Genomic DNA, 20,078 nt, shown 5'->3' on the forward strand with positions numbered 1-20,078 from the left:
CTAAAGAGAATAATGTATCATGTTAAGTAAATAGAAATTTTGCACAGAAATAGTAATTAAATTATTATAACTTACTTCTTCTTTGTGGTCACAGGGCGCCAGACAATATGTGGAGGGTCAAGTCAAAGGTGTTACATTTAAAGCGTTTTTGGCTCCACTTTCACCGTACACATCCTACAGGTTAGTACAACTTGTTAAGTTAATGCTTGCCTTGAAAAGTGAGCTTAGGCGTGAAAAATTCGAACAATTTCCAAAAATAAAAATAATAAAATCCAGTATGTCATTACAACTTTTGCTTACATGAGATTGGAAGCTCCAATGAGCCCGAACTTTTTTCGTAAATGCTGCACATCAGTTTTCGGACCTCATATTTTCATCGATTTTACTATAACTGTCGCTTCCAAGCATTGTATAGTCCTGCAAGTAACAAAAGAATCAGCTGTTTTCCTATGTGTGTTACACAGATGAGCTCACTTGATCGAAATCTGCCTTTTTTGACACAGAGATGTAAATAAAAGGAATGTAGTTTAATCAGAGAACTTAAAACAATGAGAAGGTGCAGGTTCGACAGCGAACAATTTGTAGGAATTTATCAAGGAGTTCACCACAGATGCACGAGAAACAAATAACATTTTTCGCTTTTATAACAGCGGTGAAGCTGTACACATACGCTCTCTTAACATAACCAACCGACGAATATTGAAGAGAATATAATATGTGAGCAAAACTGGGCATATTGATATGCCATTTGAAATATATTCCCTTTTATTGAACTATTATTTATTATTTTTTAAATTATTTTATGTTATTTCATTTTTACTTTATTATGAGAAATATATCAAAATATTTTTAAATTATTACTAATAAAGTATTTTGATATATTTCTTAAAATAATTCATTAATTGTACTTGACACCATTATGGAGTCATAAAAGTACAGAATTGTGTTTTGCCGTCGGTATTTCACATTCATGCTTCAATTTTTCTTTTCAAATGCATGTGTAAACATATGTAACAGGACATACATATATTATGTCGTTTACACATTTGTATGTAACTTATTTTTTAGCCCAGTCGCGAGATGTTTTTAAAAAAGCAAATTAAGCTGTTGCTTCAACTTTATTCTGTCATCTTTCCAGAACGCCTTTTTACAGAAAAGAGTCTGACTTATTTTACAATTACGCCTATTTATACTATTCATTATTGTTTATTTAATATGAATTTCATCATTTGATGAAATTCTTTAACCTTGAGTCTATTGGATTGCGATTTTGTTATTATTGAGAATTTAATACCGAAATCTGTTTACAAATAGTGATTGCCGATATTTTGCTATTGCTTAGAGTTACTTTTCAATTAAACTATTATGTTTACTTTTCAGTTAAGTGCTATGTGTGAGCGGTGGCGTTAACTTGTATTTTTATGTACACTCATTACTTCATGTGAAATCTCCGTTGACACATTTTTTGCTATTATGTCAAAGAGTCAATCTGTCGAAGAACTGACGCGACGACAAAGCGTCACAACATTGTGTTGTTGGTAGAAAATCCGAGATGTGCCATACACACTCTTACAAACATACATCGCATATGGGCAAGTGCAAAGTCAATGTGTGTACAAAAAATTCGAACGTACTTACGTAAATTCTTTGACAAATACAGTCAATCCCGGTTAAGTGCCAAAACCAAAGATGCAGATTTTTTATTAGATTAGATTAGATATTAGATTATTTCTATGTATTTAAAAAAAATTACCGTTGTCTTTAAAAAATTAAAAAAAAAAAAAGTGAGATGCAGCAAGACACCGGCAGATAAGAGGGATTGGAGGAGTGATACTTAACCGGGGTTTACTGTATACATAAATCAGAGGAATATTGAATATTTTCTTTAAAAAGTTTCTTGAATTGTAAATCGACAAATTTACTATGTTGTCACTTTTATTCTAAAATATTTTAATACTCATATTTGAGGGGTTGTCACTTTTCCCTTCTAGAGGGAATATCAGAAATTTGTTCAATTTATGATTTTTAGCTTTTGCCATCGTCGCGAAAAGACGCTTGTAGGCAAACGCATGCTCGGGGAGATGTGTAAGGCGTTTGCTTTTATGAATGAAACGACTTAGCTTATTGCTTGTGCGCCAGCGTTCATCCAGAGAACTTAAAACAATGAGAATTCAATGCAAATTGAATTTTGAATGATGCTCGATTGGTTGGCTGAAAATTTGAGATCAAGGAGTTCACCACTTTCTGTATAGTTTTGCTGTTGTTTAACAGAAATGAGAATTTTTAACAACGTTCTCTGACAAAATACGTATCTACCAATATAAAGAGAAAAATGAAATGAAATGAATGAGAAAACAAGAAATACAAATGCCACTTCACATATGCATGATTATTTTTTGCCATATAAACGATTTTTATGATGAAAAATTGATAAATTATTATTTTTTTGCCCAAATGCTACATTGATAAAATGTGAAAGATTATGCAAAAATGATATTTTACTATTTTCATAATTTTCTAATTTCAATTTTTACAGAATTAATAATTTATGTATGTACATCAATATGTTATATTATATAATATAATAATATATTATTAATTATCAATAAATACATGTGAGCGCACTGCTCTATATGTAAGTATGTATGTACAAAAACCGTATTAAGCGTACAAATGTAAGTACGTCAGCCAATAGGAAAAATACAAACATTGTTGTACAAAAACAACAATTGTCTCAAATAGCATCAGCACCAGAAATCAATATGGCAGCCAAATTGACAAATCCTAAAATTGTAGTAAATCACACACCAACAACATTTTCATTCATGAACGCTGGCGCACAAGCAATAAGCTAAGTCGTTTCATTCATAAAAGCAAACACCTTACACATCTCCCCGAGCATGCGTTTGCCTACAAGCGTCTTTTCGCGACGATGGCAAAAGCTAAAAATCATAAATTGAACAAATTTCTGATATTCCCTCTAGAAGGGAAAAGTGACAACCCCTCAAATATGAGTATAAAAATATTTTAGAATAAAAGTGACAACATAGTAAATTTGTCGATTTACAATTCAAGAAACTTTTTAAAGAAAATATTCAATATTCCTCTGATTTATGTATACAGTAAACCCCGGTTAAGTATCACTCCTCCAATCCCTCTTATCTGCCGGTGTCTTGCTGCATCTCACTTGTTTTTTCTTAATTTTTTAAAGAAAACTGTAATTTTTTTTTAAATACATAGAAATAATCTAATATCTAATCTAATCTAATAAAAAATCTGCATCTTTGGTTTTGGCACTTAACCGGGATTGACTGTATTTGTCAAAGAATTTAGGTAAGTACGTTCGAATTTTTTGTACACACATTGACTTTGCACTTGCCCATATGCGATGTATGTTTGTAAGAGTGTGTATGGCACATCTCGGATTTTCTACCAACAACACAATGTTGTGACGCTTTGTCGTCGCGTCAGTTCTTCGACAGATTAACTCTTTGACATAAAAGCAAAAAATGTGTCAACGGAGATTTCACAGGAAGTAATGAGTGTACATATCTAAGTACATAAAAAAACATACAAATGTGTAAACGACATAATATATGTATGTCCTGTTACATATGTTTACACATGCATTTGAAAAGAAAAATTGAAGCATGAATGTGAAATACCGACGGCAAAACACAATTCTGTACTTTTATGACTCCATAATGGTGTCAAGTACAATTAATGAATTATTTTAAGAAATATATCAAAATACTTTATTAGTAATAATTTAAAAGTATTTTGATATATTTCTCATAATAAAGTAAAAATGAATTAACATAAAATAATTTAAAAATAAATAAATAATAGTTCAATAAAAGGGAATATATTTCAAATGGCATATCAATATGCTCACATATTATATTCTCTTCAATATTCGTCGGTTGGTTATGTTAAGAGAGCGTATGTGTACAGATTCACCGCTGTTATAAAAGCGAAAAATGTTATTTGTTTCTCGTGCATCTGTCTGTCGAACCTGCACCTTCTCATTGTTTTAAGTTCTCTGGTTATACAAAATCAACAATTCTCTCAAATAGCATATGCAGCGTCAGAAATCAACATAGCAGCCAAATTGACAAATCCCAAACAACCAATCCAACAACAACATTTTCATTCATGAACGCTGGCACACATGCAATAAGCTAAGTCGTTTCATTCATAAAAGCAAACGCCTTACACATCTCCCCGAGCATGCGTTTGCCTACAAGCGTCTTTTTGCGACGATTTTCCAACGAAACGAATTTTTACGATATTTACAAATATTTTTCTTTCATATTTTTTTACATTTACACATGATATGAAAATGCCGACCGCAAAACGCAATTCTGTACTTTTGTGTCTCCATATTGGTGTCAAGTACATGATTTATTTTTAGAGTCGCAAAAGTTCAAAATTGTGTTTTGCCGTCGACATTTCACATTTATGCTACATTTTGCTTTTCTCACTCAGGGAATTCCTAGGATATGCAATGTACGAATGTAAAGATTATGTACATATGTACGTACATAAATTAATAATTAGAAAATTAATAAAAAAGTAAAATATATTTTTTTTTTGCATTGGTAGATACGTACTTTTGCAAAGGAACGTTGTTATAAATTCTCATTTCTGTTAAATAGCAGCGAATACCACCGAAATGGTGAATTCCGTGCTCGGAATTTTTCAGCCCAGGGTTTCACCTAAAAGAGGGAGCCCATTGTCTAACTTTGAACAGTGTTCCTATAAAAAGGCATCCCATGCCATCCCAGAGATAAAATTTATTGTCCCTGGCGTGTTTATCAATTGATTTATCGTGTTAAGCCTATTAGGGGCGGGACCACGCCCAGTTTTTACAAAAGTTTTGAACTGCAGATGTCCCTTCCTAATGTGATCCTGTGTACCAAATAACATTATTTTATCTTATTGTGGGGCTTAGTTATAGCAGTTTATTTGCTGTTGATTCATGGTGTTTTTTGGGCGTGGTTCGATTACGCCCATCTAGAATACGAACCGTCCTACGATAGCAGGAAACCTGTGCACTAATTTTCATAAAGATATCTCAATTTTTATATAAGTTACAGCTTGTACAGACGGACGGACAAACAGACAGTCACTCGGATTTCAATTCGTCTCTTCACCCTGATTATTTATGTATATAAAACCCTAAAACTACTTGATTAGTTTTAGGTGATGCAAACAACCGTTAGGTTTTAATCACATGTTGCGAGAGCATAAAAATATTATATATACATAAAATCAGGTACACTTCATGAATAGTAATTACATTAATAAAATAAGTCGAAATAATCAACTTAAACCAAAATGAATATATAGTACCAGGTACAATTCAATTGTATTCATTAACAAATACTTAACAAAACTATCTTCTTGTATCAACGCCATGGTGCGGATGGCATCCTTATAGCAATTCTTCAACAGGGGAAGCAGGTCCTACTGTCCCACTTTGTTCAGCTGATGACGGAGAGCCTAGCGCTGGCATATATCCCAGAACCATAGCGAATCGCAAAGGTGATTTTCATACGAAAGGTAGGAAAGACTATACATTGGCGAAATCCTTCAGGCCAATCTGTCTAACTTCCTTCCTACTGAAGAGTATGGAAAAGCTCATTGACTACGAAATACGATCGAAGGTGCTGAAGTCTGCACCGCTACATGAGAAGCAGCATGCTTCCAGAGCAGGCAGATCAACTAATGCTACTCTGTACCAGTTATCCTCAGAGATCCGTAGTTTGTTAGATGGGGGAGAGGTGTTGTTATGCGCCTTCCTTGACATCGAAGGTGCTATTGATAATACGTTCCATGAAAGCGTCTCAAGAGCACTGGAGAAAAGGAGTGTGGCAGCACCGGTATGCAGATGGATAGAAGCTGTACCGCGCACCAGGATAGCTGAAACCATAGTAAGCGATATCAAAATTCGTCTGGGCATAACAAGAGGCTGCCCACAGGGTGGAGTGCTATCCCCCCTACTTTGGAGCTTAGTTGTGGACAAACTTATTGAGCTGCGGACGACATTGTTATATAATATTAGGGAGGGGTAAATTTGCAGACAGGGATTGGAGCTGGCAGAGGGATGTTGTAGTGGGGTTGGCTTGAACAACAATCCCTCTAAAACTACAGTCATACCGTTTACCAGACGAAGGTCACTGCCGGGGCTCAGAAATCTATCCCTTGGCGGCAGGGTGCTGCAGATGGCTAACACGGTTAAATACCTAGGCCCCACGCTCGATTCTACTCTACGGTGGAAGCAGCATATGAACCTGAGCTTAGTCAAAGCTACGAAAGCGCTCATGGTGTGTAATAGACTTGCTGGGAAATCCTGGGGCTGCAACTCGAGGATTATCAGATGGATGTACACTATGATTGTGATACCGGCTTAGGTTTTTAAAGCATCGCAGACTTCGGCGGGATGCAGGACCGACTGCAGCACTGGAAGTAATGTTAGAACTCACACAGTTACATACTTATAGTGCTAAAACAGACTACCAAACTCTGCTTCAAATGACAGCAGAAGGGTTTGGCAGAAAGAAGGTAATCTCGTCCCAACGGATAAAGGTCCTTAGTGACGAAATGCCACTAGGTCTTCTCCCAGGGACAGCATTACCAAAGTAGTAAGCTTCTAAGCTATCCTTGGCAGCTTTGGCATTTTGCCGGCGGAAGTCTATGTTATAAGTCGGTGTGTAGAACAATAAAAGTATTGCCATACTCAGCGATAGTCAGGCGGCACTAAAAGCGGTCTCTGCTTATGATATCAGATCGCTATTAGTGCAGGATTGCATAGAACAACGGAAAAGCCTATCAAACAACAACAGAGTGCACCTTATTTGGGTGCCTGGTCACAGGGGTATATCTGAAAATGAACTGGCTGACAAGTTGGCCCGCTCTGCAGTCTCCATAAAAATGGTAGGACCAGGACCATGCGTAGCGGTTGGTCCACATACTACATACCATACAAGGCTGCTCCGTAAGGAGGAAAGAGCAGGCAGGGAGAGACATTGACAACAACTTCAAGGCATGCACCATGTCAGGTTGTTAATGGGGTGTTACGATCTCAGACGGTTTAAAACCGTAATTAATCTCCCGAAGAACGAATTTCGGCTGTTTGTCGCGTTCTACAGCTTAGTCTTTTCTTCAAACTGCCGGTTCTATGACATGGAGCCGGAAACCCCAGAACACCTGCTAGTGGACAGTATATTGGAGTTCATCAATATGCTGGGGCTAGAAGAGTCGTTGTGACTTAGAGGTCGCGGTGCATACCTCTACTAAAATTTATTTATCTATCTATTGTATTAATTTCAACAAAACCAAAAATATATGTAGTAATAATAATAATAATAATCAAACGATTACCCTCCTCCCGCCCAACCGACGCGAGGGTCGCAACCTGCGGAATTAGCCGAGTCAGAAAAGGCAAGTGAGTTTTTTAAGTGTTGAGATCTAAAACTGCTCAGCTACAGAAACAAAAATTTCAACAGCTAAGATTTATAGTTACAATATAATAAATTGTTACATTTTCATTTATTAAGAGAAAACAATAAAGTCTTTTTAATTTTGAAAAGTGAGTCAGATAAGTCAAATGTGCCGGAATGAGAATTAAAATCATGACATATACAGCGGAATGGCTCGTTTAGTTCAAAATTTGTTTTACAAGATTTTAACAGTAAAGGTCTAAACTGCCTCGAAAGGCGAACCGGGATATTAAATTTAATTTCAGACAGGTGAAAAGAACTGCAAACTGTTCCATTCAAGATTTTCACTAAGAATACTATGCCAAGCATTTCCCTACGACTAGAAAGTGTAGGTAGATTAATAAGTTTTAAACGACTAGTGTATGGAGGTAGACTTACCCTAGAATCCCATCGGAAATGCGCTAAGGCGAAAAGTAAAAATTGTTTTGAACAGACTCTAACTTGTCAGAATGGATTTGGTAGTTAGGGTTCCATACCACAGAGCCATATTCCAATATAGGTCTAACCGAAGTTGTATAAATTGTTTTAGTAATATACGGATCTCTAAATTCTTTAGACCAACGTTTAACAAAACTGAGGACAGCTTTTGCTTTCAAGGCCAATGGTATCAATATGAAGACTGAAATTAAGCTCCCAAATCAACATAGTTAAAAACTTGTTCTAGAATATGGTGTTTTATTACATAAGAAGAGTGGTGCACAGATCTACGGGAAAAGCACATCATCTTACATTTATTGATATTCAATGGCAAATCATTTCTATCACACCATGCAACCAAATTGTTTAAGTCTGTTTGCAACAGACACCTTTCCTCAGTTGAAGTGTATGATTTAAACAGCTTTACGTCGTCAGCGTATAATAAAATTTTTGAGAATTATTTTACTGAAGAGATATCGTTAATAAACAAGAAGAACAGAATCGTTCCAAGATGACTACCTTGCGGAACACCTGAAGAAACATTAATTGTATCTGAAGGTGTATCCTCAAATATCACTCGTTGTGTTCTATTATAAAGATAGAAAGATACCCATTGAAGGAATTTTGGCTGAAAGCCCAGCAGATCAAGTTTATCGAGAGGTTTACTTTATCGAAATCTTTGCTAAAGTCTGTGTATATAACATCCGTATACTTATGTTCCCTAAAACCCAATGATACATGGTTTACAAATTCAAGTAAGTTTGTTAGAGTCGATTTCCCTTTACGAAATCCATGCTGAGATGAAGAAATTAACGGAGAAATCGAAAAGGTTATATGGTCAGTGATGATAGCTTCAAAAAGTTTAGGTATAACTGATAGTTTTGCGATACCTCTATAGTGTTCAATGTTGGACCCAAATCCACTTTTATGTAAAGGGATTATAAATGACTGTTTCCATATTGAAGAAAACATACCGTGTTTAAGAAAGGAGTTAAATATCCTTGTTAAAGGCAAGTAAATATATTTGGCACTATTTTTTAGGAAGCATGAGGGTATCATGTCTGGATCGTTACTAAAAGATGGTTTTAACTTATTTAATTTAAGTAGGACGTCTTCTTCAGAAATCATTGGAGCGTTAATTAAAGTATTCGAACACAGAACGTGCTAATAAGAAAAAGTTTTAAAAGAATTATTTCAGTAGCTTGACTTGAAAAATTCTGCAAACTTATTGGATATAATAACATTGTCAGTTGAAATGATAGATATGTATTTCATTGCGGACGGAAATTTGGAAATCCTGCTTTGGAGTTGACGAAATCATAAAACGATTTTGCAATACTTACAACATTCTTTTTTACAACATTCTTGTAAACAACTATTATAACATATTCTAAATAATCCACAGCGATATACATACTTATAAAATGTAAATTTAATCCTTAGGAATTTTAATAATCGAAAAATAGTTGAAAATAAAATCAAAACATTCTTAAAGTTATAAATTGAAAAACATAACATGGCAACACACTGCAGCAGAGATGATGCATTTAGATCTTTTAGTAATTGAATATTGGTAGGCAACTTGGTACGGATGTGACTTTGGTAGTAGAATATTTGGGGCAACTTAGTGTGACATTTTTGCGTATGCATTTGTGAAAGCCTTAGGATTGGTTACTTGTAGATTTTTACAATGATCTAAAGTGACGTTTTATTGTTCTTTTCTCATTCGCCTAAACTCTTTTTTTTAGAGCTAAAACAGAATTGTATCCAGTTATAAGGACTTTTATATTTTGGTAATATATTTTCGTTATGAAGTATTTATACTTATATTAGTTATTATAATTAATAAAGTTATTATCATTATTGTTTCAACAGGTAATAGATTAATATTATCCCATGTTTACATTCAAGTTAAATAGTTAATATTAATGATGAAAACAGTCACCGACAATCCGCCTTTCCGTACTTACTGCTTGTATCAAAAGAAATTTGTTAAAAGCTATGCCCGTAGTGGCAACGTGTTTTCATTTCACCGATGTTGCCATTGTTTAATTTGTACACACATTTAATTTTTCATAATGTAAAGGCTCAAAACTAAAATCCATCTATGTATTAACAAGTAAGGAAGGGCTAAGTTCGGATATAACCGAGCATTTTATACTCTCGCAAAGTCAAACGGTATGCTCGTTTGATATTTCTTTATATATTTTGTTTGATTTTCATAATGAAAAGTGAAAGAATCAGATGGAATTTAAAATGATGTTATATGGGAAATAGGCGTTTTGTAATCCGATTTCGCCCATTTTCGCACTATAACATAGAAATATGAGAAGAATGTTATGTACCGAATTTGGTTGAATTGGTTAAGCATATCAAGATATGGGTTTTCACCTAAAAGTGGGCCCACTGTGTAATTTTGAACGCCGTTCCTATAAAGTCATCTCATGCCATCCCAGAGATTTAATATTTCGGGCGTGTTTAGTGCTTGATTTATCTCGCTTTTAGTAGTTTTTAACAGTACCGTTATATGTGGAGTGGGCGGGGTTGTCACCCGATTTCAGCCATTTTCACACTGTCGATAGAGATGCTAAAAAGCGGGACGACGCCCAATTTTTACAAAAATTTTAAACTGCATATGCCCCTCTCTAATGTGATCCTGTGTACCAAATAACAGTAATGTATCTTATCGAGGAGCTTAGTTATATCAATTTATTTGGTTTTGATCAATAGTGTTTTGTGGACGTGGCAGTGGTCCGATTACGCCCATCTGCAATATCAACCGTCTTACGGCATCAAGAAACAAGTGTACCAATTTTCATAAAGATATCTTTTTACTCAAGTTAGAGCTTCCACGGACGGACAGCCCAATGTTTATTTTAATACTTTCCGACGGCCAGATCGCGGTTTTGACGTTAAAATTCTGTTTTTTTATACTCTCGTAACATGTTGCTACAGAGTATAATAGTTTTGTTCACCTAACGGTTGTTTGTTTCACCTAAAACTAATCGAGTTAGATATAGGGTTATGCATATATAAATGATCAGGATGAAGAGACGAGTTGAAATCCGGGTGACTGTCTGTCCGTCCGTCCGTGCAAGCTGTAACTTGAGTAAAAATTGAGATATCTTTATGAAACTTGGTACACATGTTTCTTTTTACAGTAAGACGGTTGGTATTGCAGATGGGCGTAATCGGACCACTGCCACGCCCACAAAACGCCATTAATCAAAAACAAATAAATTGTCATAACTACAAGACTGTTATTTGGTGCACGAGATTACATTAGGGAGGGGCATCTGCAGTTAAAATTTTTTTTTTAAGTGGGCGGGGTCCCGCCTCTAATAAGTTTAATGTGTATATCTCCTAAACTACTAAAGCTATAATAACAAAATTCACTGGAAGCAAATGTTTTTAGCCCCTCTACCTACGGTGTGAAAATGGGTGAAATCGGGTGACAACCCCGCCCACTCCGCATGTAACGGTACTGTTAAAAACTACTAAAAGCGCGATAATTTTTATTTTATTTTATTATATGAAAAGTAATAATACAATTATTATTTTACAAAGTAAAAGGAGCACTAGCTTCAGAGGCTTTCAGCTCGCAGCTTTAATTATAAAGGTCTTAAATAATAAAAATGATATATTCCGTGTAAAAAATATTTACAAACAATATGTTTTTATGCAATAAAAATTATATGTTATAAATAAATTTAGAAAAGGAAGGATTAGCTTAAATGTATTTTTTTAAATTTGTACGAGATAGGAATTCAGAGATTTTGGTAATATTTACAATAGATTTTACTTTTAGTAAATCAAGAGCTTTATTGTTTTGAAAGATACTGGTTCTTGCAGAGTTGAAGTAGGGGCATTCATCAAGTAGATGGATTATGGATAAGGTCGGCGAGTTGCAATATGTGCAGGGTGGAATTCTGTTTCCATTTAATATATGAGACTGCGTTAATGACGTATGGCCAAGACGAAGGCGAACAAAGGCCTTGATGTCATGGCATCGGCCTGAGGGTGGGTAGACAGATTTGTTCCCGTTCTGATTGCAGATGGCGTAGTGATGTTGCACATTTTTCCAAGCATTAACTTTTATGGTTTTTTCCTGTGAAGCGATTAAACGGAATATATCCTTTTTTTCAATGTAGTCGAAGACAATCAATGGCTGTTTTGCAGCCAGTTTGGCGTTATGATCGGCCCATACATTTCCAGTAATGCCAGCGTGACCTGGGACCCACATAATTTTTATGTTTGTGTTACTAATTAGTATGTTTCTAATTTGCGAAATTAGGTAAGACTTGTTGGTTCAAAAGCGCGATAAATCACGCACTAAACACGCCAGAGACAACTCATTCTTGTAGACTTTACTTTTGTTTGGATATATTGATTGGTACTTGATTAAATTATGTACAATATAATTTTAATTAACTTTCACTGAGTCTGTTATAATCAAACTTGCTAAATTTATTATTACAATGTGTAATGTGTCGGATCACCGATTGCAAGCAACACCACACAACACTTAATTTCATTGAGATGTCACACATTTTGAACAACTTAAACGGTTTAAAGTCAGATGGAATGTCGGAAATAACTATATATATTGTACTATATTGGGGCTGAATGCATATGTTTCCACACACTTTTGTGAAAATAACTCACACACTAACCGACACATTCGGCATAACGAAAATCAGTATATGTAGTATATGGGAGTCGATATATCCAATATTATATGTTCAGTTAATTTTACGAAGATATCTTACATATTTACTAACATATACGGTATAAAGCAACCAGAAGTTTGAAAATAATATATCAGGTATATGGGAGATAGAGGTAGTATTGATCCGATTTTATCTATTTTTGGTATTACTATATATTATTAACATAAAACCAGTAAGGAAGCGCTAAGTTCGGATGGAACCGAATATTTTATACTCTCGCAAAGTCAAACGGTACACTCGTTGATGATTTCATTATATATTTTGTGTGATTTGCTTGGTGGAAGAATCAGATGGAATTTATAATAATAATAAAATTAACGCAACGATAACCTTCCTCCCGGCAAAACGACGCGAGGGGCGCAATCCACATACCTGTGGAATTAGCCGAGTCAGAAAAGGCAAGAGAGTTTTTTAAGTGTTGAGATTTAAAACTGCTCAGCTACAGAAACAAAATTTTTCAACAGCTAAGATTTATACTTACGATATAATAAATTGTTACATTTTCATTTATTAAGAAAAAACAATTAAAAAAAATTTTTTTTTTGAAAAGTCAGATAAGTAAATGTGCAGGACTGAGAATTAAATCATGACATATACCAGAAATGGTTTTTTAAGTTTGAAATTTGGTCTACAGGATTTTAACAGTAAAGGTCTCAACTGCCTCAAAAAGTGAACCAGGATATTACATTTAATTTCAGACATGAGAAAAGAACTGGAAACTGTTTCGTTCAAGATTTTCACCAAGAATATTATGCCAAGTATTTCCCTAAGAATAGAAAGTGTAGGTAGTTTTAAACGACTAGTGTATGGAGGTAGACTTACCCTAGCATCCCATCGGAGATGTCCTAAGGCGAAAAGTAAAAATTGTTCTTGAACAGACTCTAACTTGTCAGAATGGATTTGGTAGCTAGGGTTCCATACAACAGAGCCATATTCCAACATAGGTCTAACCAAAGTTGTATAAAGTGTTTTAGTAATATACGGATCTCTAAATTCTTTAGACCAACGTTTAACAAAACTGAGGACAGCTTTTGCTTTCAAGACCATGGTATCAATATGAAGACTGAAATTAAGCTCCCAAATCAACATAGTTAAAAACTTGCTCTAGAATATGGTGTTTTATTACATAAGAAGAGTGGTGCACAGATCTACGTCAAAAGCACATCATCTTACATTTATTGAGATTGAATGGCAAATCATTTCTATCACACCATGCAACCAAATTGTTTAAGTCTGTTTGCAACAGACACCTTTCCTCAGTTGAAGTGTATGATTTAAACAGCTTTATGTCGTCACCGTATAATAAAATTTTTGAGAATTCTATTACTGAAGAGATATCGTTAGTAAACAACAAGAAGAGAATCGGGCCAAGATGACTACCTTGCGGAACACCTGAAGAAACATTAATAATACACATCTGATGGTGTAACCTCAAATATCAGTCGTTGTGTTCTATTATAAAGATAGGAAGATACCCATTGAAGGAATATTGGCTGAAAGCCCAGCAGATCAAGTTTATGTATGAGAATCGAGAAATTTACTTTATCGAAAGCTTTGCTAAAGTCTATAACATCTGTATGCTTATGTTCCCTAAAACCCAATGATACATGGTTTACAAATTCAAGTAAGTTGGTTATAGTCGAATTCCCTTTACGAAATCCATGCTGAGATGAGGAAATTAACGGAGAAATCGAAAAGGTTATATTGTCAGTGATGATAGCTTCAAAAAGTTTAGGTATAACTGATAGTTTTGCGATACCTCTATAGTTTTCAATGTTGGATCTAAATCCACTTTTATGCAAAGGGATTATAAATGACTGTTTCCATATTGAAGGAAATATACCGTGTTTAAGAGAGGAATTAAATATCCTTGTCAAAAGCAAGTAAATGTATTTGGCACTATTTTTTAGGAAGCATGAGGGTATCATGTCTGGGCCATAACTAAAAGATGGGTTTAACTTATTTAAATTAAGTAGGACGTCTTCTTCAGAAATAATTGGAGCGCTAATTAAAGTATTCGAACACAGCACTTGCTGATAAGAAAAAGTTTTGGAAGAATTATTACAGTAGTTTGACTTGAAAAATTCTGCAAACATATTGGATATAATATCATTGTCACTCGAAATGATAGATTTGTATTTCATTGCGGACGGAAATTTGGAAATCCTGCGTTTAGAGTTGACGAAATCATAAAACGATTGTGGATTACTTACAATATTTTTTATTTTACTCAATTTAAGTAATTATTATAACATTTTTTGTTTAGGTCAAAATATTGTAGACGCAATAGAGAATATTTTGAATAGTCGACAAGTGAACCGGTTTTTTTAAAATGTTTAAAGGCTCGAGTTTTTCTGTTTTTCAGTTTATATAACTCTTTCGAAAACCGCGGACTTATACTTTTGCTTTTATTAACAATTACTATTGGAACATATTTTCAAATAATTTCATAATAATGTAATTAAAATGAGGGACACTACATACAATGTCACCATTATAATTAGGCCATGTTATTGTAGAAAGTTCTGTAATTAACTTTTTAAAATTAGCTTTTGCAAAGTTAAACCGAGTACAGAAGCACGAAGTTTGATGATTATTATCCCGTACATTGCCTGAGATTTCGACAGATATTTCCAAAGCAGGATGATATGAGTCCTCTGGTAGAACAAGAGGATTACTCTGAATAACGGAACACTTTGCAGAGGTATCAACGTATACTAAATCTAAGCATTTACCAAATTTATTCGGAATCAAATTAATTTGGTTCAGACCCAACTCGGACATTTTTTTGAAAAACTCATTAAAACATGACCGATTGCAAATCGGCACGATATAGTCATCGAAAGTTTTCCACGAAGCACACGGTAAATTGAAATCACCTAATACAATTATTGAATCTGCATTATTTGCCATCGAGGTAGCACTATTTATTAAAGAAGCATGCTGCATGTATACAGATAAGTCCGAATGGGGTGGTATATAAGATAGGGTTAAATAAATAAAGCAACTATTAACGTATACTCTAATACATTTAAATTCAAATGAGTCGGTCCCTGGAACAAGAATATTTTCGGATGGGATAGAGGAATGCACGGCAAATAGAACACCTCCACCGATTCTGTTCAGTCGATCACATCTAAAAATTTGAAATTCGCTGTTTAAAATCTCATTATCAAAAATGTGAGGTTTTAACCAAGTTTCTGTAAATCCAATTATATGGAAATTAAAATTAGAACTGTTCAAATACAAGTCAGTTAATTTTGTATTAAGACCTCTAACATTTTGATAAAAAAATGCTTAGCGAATTTCTACCAATCAGTTTTTTATATCGGTGGTTGCTTTTGGTAATTTAACAATGTTTTCCTCAGTTTGACTTCCAAGTTTAGGTTTAAATTCGCGTACAAAAGCCCCAGGTGGCCATAATGAACTATCTAAGATCTTTTTGAATGTTTCAAGAGATACGTCTATTTTAAACGATGATATACTTCTATCATAATTGAAGTTAAATTTACGTATATTAATATCATCGATTTTTAAACGTGACGAAATATAAGAATGTCCTCCACCAAGGCAAGTCTCGAAATATATATAGACTTTTTAAGTGGAATAACTATCAAATTATTAACTGATGCTACTAAGTTAATAGGGGGAGCCTCTGGAATTGTGAGACACTTATTACTAATAGATAGAGCTTTTGGGAATTGAGCTCTTTGGAAGTTGACGGCTTATCAGCTTGAGGGCAAGGAGAAGAGAGATTTATTAGGTCATTGGGAGGAGACGTTCTTTTCTGTACAGAAGAACTAAGTGTTACTTCATCGGAAGGACGTTTACGCTTAGGAGCAGGTTTAGAGGATTCTTGAGAATCATTCAGGCACTTAAAAGATTTGAACAATTTTTCATAGTGTCTAAATTTTTCAGTGAGGATTACAAAATCTCGACCGATTTCGTTAAAGCCATTGCCTGTCTCCCTATAAACTTTAAATAGATCGATTTCAATAGATCTACAATTTAAACAGGACTAACGCAATCCCTTACAGTCGAGAATAGAATCTAAGATTCTAACTGTCAGTCCAGCACATTTAATATGGGCAAGCCCATCACAAAGCCAGCATGAAACGTAGCGATCTGACTCGCCTTTAATGTTACAATTGGGGAAGTTACAAGACATAATAAACCACAAGAATTAAGATCAAATAAAAGAGTAAGTAGAACAATATTTAATAGATAAATAATAAATTAGTGTGATAATAAAATATTACTAATAATAAATTCAATTAAGAACAATTTTTTTTTATCAAAGTTTAAAACCAAGACAATTTGAAAAAGCAATATAGCGAGCAGTTTTAGAAGGACTGTAACAAATAAAAAGCTAAACGCAACACAGCTGTGAATAAAGAAGTAAATAAGATAAATAAAGAGAGAAAATATAATAAAATAAAACAAAATGAAACAAAAAACTGAGTCGGCACAAAAAATTCGAAAGTTTAAACTTTTTAATACTTATCATGAAACTGAGAGTTAAATCACTAGAAACTGTATTAACACGGTAAAAAAATCAATTAAATTTCAAGACCTTTTTAAAATAAAAACACAAATGCACACAGCCAAAAAATTACAGCTTAAGAGCTTGAAGTGTTGCCACTCTTCCTCAGGTAATAATATTCCCACGGGTCTTTTACATTCAGAGCTAAATCCAGGCGGCCAAGAAACCCTTTTGGACAATATTCCTGTAGAAAACTTAGACTATAACCGTTTAGTTATAGCGCCAGGTGAAGGACAAAGACCAATTGACATAATTCAAGATAATAGTTCAGAAGAGTTGTCATTTGGAACAATAAACGTTGGGCAGAAGCGTACATGTACAAGATAATACGTTATGAAATTCGCCGTTTTGACAAAAGAGCGTGTACCAATCCAAAATTGTTCTATGATTACAAAAAATTAGAACTGCTGCAAATTAAGAATAGTACATCCATTTGTCTTAGAAAGTTTTCAGGTCGCAACCGAGTTACGGCCCAAAATCTATTAAACGAAAACTTTGTTCAAAACTTGATTCAACCAGAGAACTTAAAACAATGAGAAGGTGCAAGTTCGACAGCTAACAATTTGTAGGAATTTATCAAGGAGTTCACCACAGATGCACGAGAAACAAATAACATTTTTCGCTTTTATAACAGCGGTGAATCTGTACACATACGCTCTCTTAACATAACCAACCGACGAATATTGAAGAGATTATAATATGTGAGCAAAACTGGGCATATTGATATGCCATTTGAAATAATTTATTGAACTATTATTTATTATTTTTTAAATTATTTTAATGTAATTCATTTTTACTTTATTATGAGAAATATATCAAAATACTTTTAAATTATTACTAATAAAGTATTTTGATATATTTCTTAAAAGAATTCATTAATTGTACTTGACACTTTGTATAATTCGGTATAGAAGGTTTAACCCCGATTTGGCCCGAGTTGAATATTTCCGCGAAACGGTAATGCTTCACTTTCCATGGCAAAATTAAAAGCAAGATCTCATTCAAAACGATAATGAGCAGACTTGGATAACACATCGTATTCTAACTGAGGAAAGTCAAAGAAAACATCATGTTTTTGAGCAAAGAGAACTTGAACATGTTCTGAAAGTCTTTATAATGAAATAGACTTAGACGAAGGAGCAAAAAATGAACTACCTATCGTGGAAAATGAGTTCAGAGTGTTGGCACTTCCAGAAATAAACCCAAATATAAATTTGCTGGACTTGCTTGGCGAAGATTCAACAGATAATGGCACTGAATCTGATTGCAATATTAGACTTATTAAACTACCCCCTTTAATTCCAGTTGAGGAATTATTTTCTTTAGTTCAAAGTCTAAATACTAAGCAAAGAACCTATTTGACACATTTGATGCACCACCTAAAAACAAATCTCCCATTTTATGAGTTCATTGGCGCCGGTGCAGGTGTAGGAAAGAGTCGTTTGATATATGCAATATACCATCTCTTAACCATCGTTACAATTCTACACCTGGATTCAATCCGAGTTCCTTAAAAGTTCTTCTTTGCGCACCTACGGGTAAAGCAGCATTCGGAATAGGTGGAATGACCCTTCATTCAATATTCTCTTTACCTGTTAATCAGTTGAATAGAGAGTTGAGGCCACTTAGCAATGACACAGTTAATTCATTATATTCCAGACTTATCGATTTAAAATTAATCATAATTGATGAAATATCGATGGTAGGTGCTCGTATGTTTAGCTCTGTTGATGCGAGATTAAAACAAATTTTCAAAACAGACAGTCCCTTCGGTGGTGTACCGATCGTAGTGCTTGGTGATTTGAAGCAACTCTCACCTGTTGGAGATAGGCGGATAATCTCTCCTAATCCCAATGATGTATACAGCACTTTAGTTGGTTCCCCCTTGTGGGAGTTATTTAAATACTTTGAATTAAGAGAGATAATGAGACAACGGGAGGATCAGGCCTTTGCAATTACATTAAATCATATGGCATCTGGTACTATGACAAATGAGGACATATCACTCAATGAAGAGACAAATAATTTCAATGCCCTTAAGCTCAGTCGAATCCCAACAGAAGCTTTCCTTTCAACTGCAAAAGACTCAGTTAAAAGAATTGGTATGAATGAAAATGATAATATTTTGGAAAGAGTTAAGCTTTTCAAAACTTCTGAAACGCAGGGACTGCCTTATGAATTGACACTAAAAACCTCCGCCAAATATATGATTACAGTGAACATAAACACCTGTGATGGCTTGGTTAATGGGGCAGCTGGACAACTTATGCAAATTGATTTCCATTGTTCTTTTCCAACAATTCTGTAGATTAAATTTTTGGAACCTTCTGTTGGTTTGATAACACGATCAAAAAAGCCTCATTCTCTAGAAAGTTCTTGGACACCAATTGAAAAAGTTCTAAAATCTTTTCAATATAAAAGAAATGAACAAATTTCAATTGAAAGAACTCAGTTTCCAGTTGTTCCGGCTGAGGGAATAACTATTCATAAAAGTCAGGGTGCCACATATAATAAAGTTGTAGTTCATACTCGACCTTTTAATATATGTCGCTTGTAGTCGAGCTACTTCTGCAGAAGGTCTATTCATCATAGGAAATTTTATTCCTCCTAACAAATTTTCTGAATCGGATCCCGTATTTAGGGAACTGAGGGAATTGAACACAAATAAAGCTTTGACAACAAGTTTCAATTTTATGATTTCCCGAACATCAGGACATCAAATTTTATTCCATAAGGTTCAGAGTCTTCACGCTCACATTAATGATATAAAAAGCGACTGTTTGATGCTATCTTCAGATATTTTATGTTTTGTAGAAACTTGGAGTTATCCTTGCGAAAGTTTTGATATACCAGGATTTACTCCAATTAACGAGCTGAGGATAG

The 20,078-nt window shown here is 34.3% G+C and overlaps 1 protein-coding gene and 1 long non-coding RNA gene across 33 annotated transcripts in view; one reads left to right on the plus strand and one right to left on the minus strand.

The window, feature by feature from the left end:
• Positions 1 to 20,078, plus strand: part of Ptp52F (Protein tyrosine phosphatase 52F) — a 922,788-nt gene that overhangs the window by 405,318 nt on the left and 497,392 nt on the right. For all 17 annotated transcript variants that reach the window (XR_011395839.1, XR_011395840.1, XM_070107709.1 and 14 more), the window contains one exon: positions 95 to 180. Coding sequence is in view for 15 of the 17 variants with exons in the window: in XM_070107709.1 (XP_069963810.1) it covers positions 95 to 180 (86 nt within the window). In the remaining 2 variants the exon portion in view is untranslated. The remainder of the gene's footprint in view (positions 1 to 94; positions 181 to 20,078) is intronic.
• LOC118682989 (uncharacterized) overlaps positions 1 to 20,078 on the minus strand; it is a 42,050-nt gene that overhangs the window by 17,952 nt on the left and 4,020 nt on the right. For all 16 annotated transcript variants that reach the window (XR_011395846.1, XR_011395851.1, XR_011395849.1 and 13 more), the window contains exons 3-4: positions 301 to 417; positions 76 to 223 (exon numbers count right to left, since the gene is read on the minus strand). This is a non-coding gene — a long non-coding RNA (uncharacterized lncRNA). The remainder of the gene's footprint in view (positions 1 to 75; positions 224 to 300; positions 418 to 20,078) is intronic.

The sequence above is a fragment of the Bactrocera oleae genome, chromosome 4 (assembly GCF_042242935.1).
Source record: "Bactrocera oleae isolate idBacOlea1 chromosome 4, idBacOlea1, whole genome shotgun sequence".
Taxonomy (NCBI): domain Eukaryota; kingdom Metazoa; phylum Arthropoda; class Insecta; order Diptera; family Tephritidae; genus Bactrocera; species Bactrocera oleae.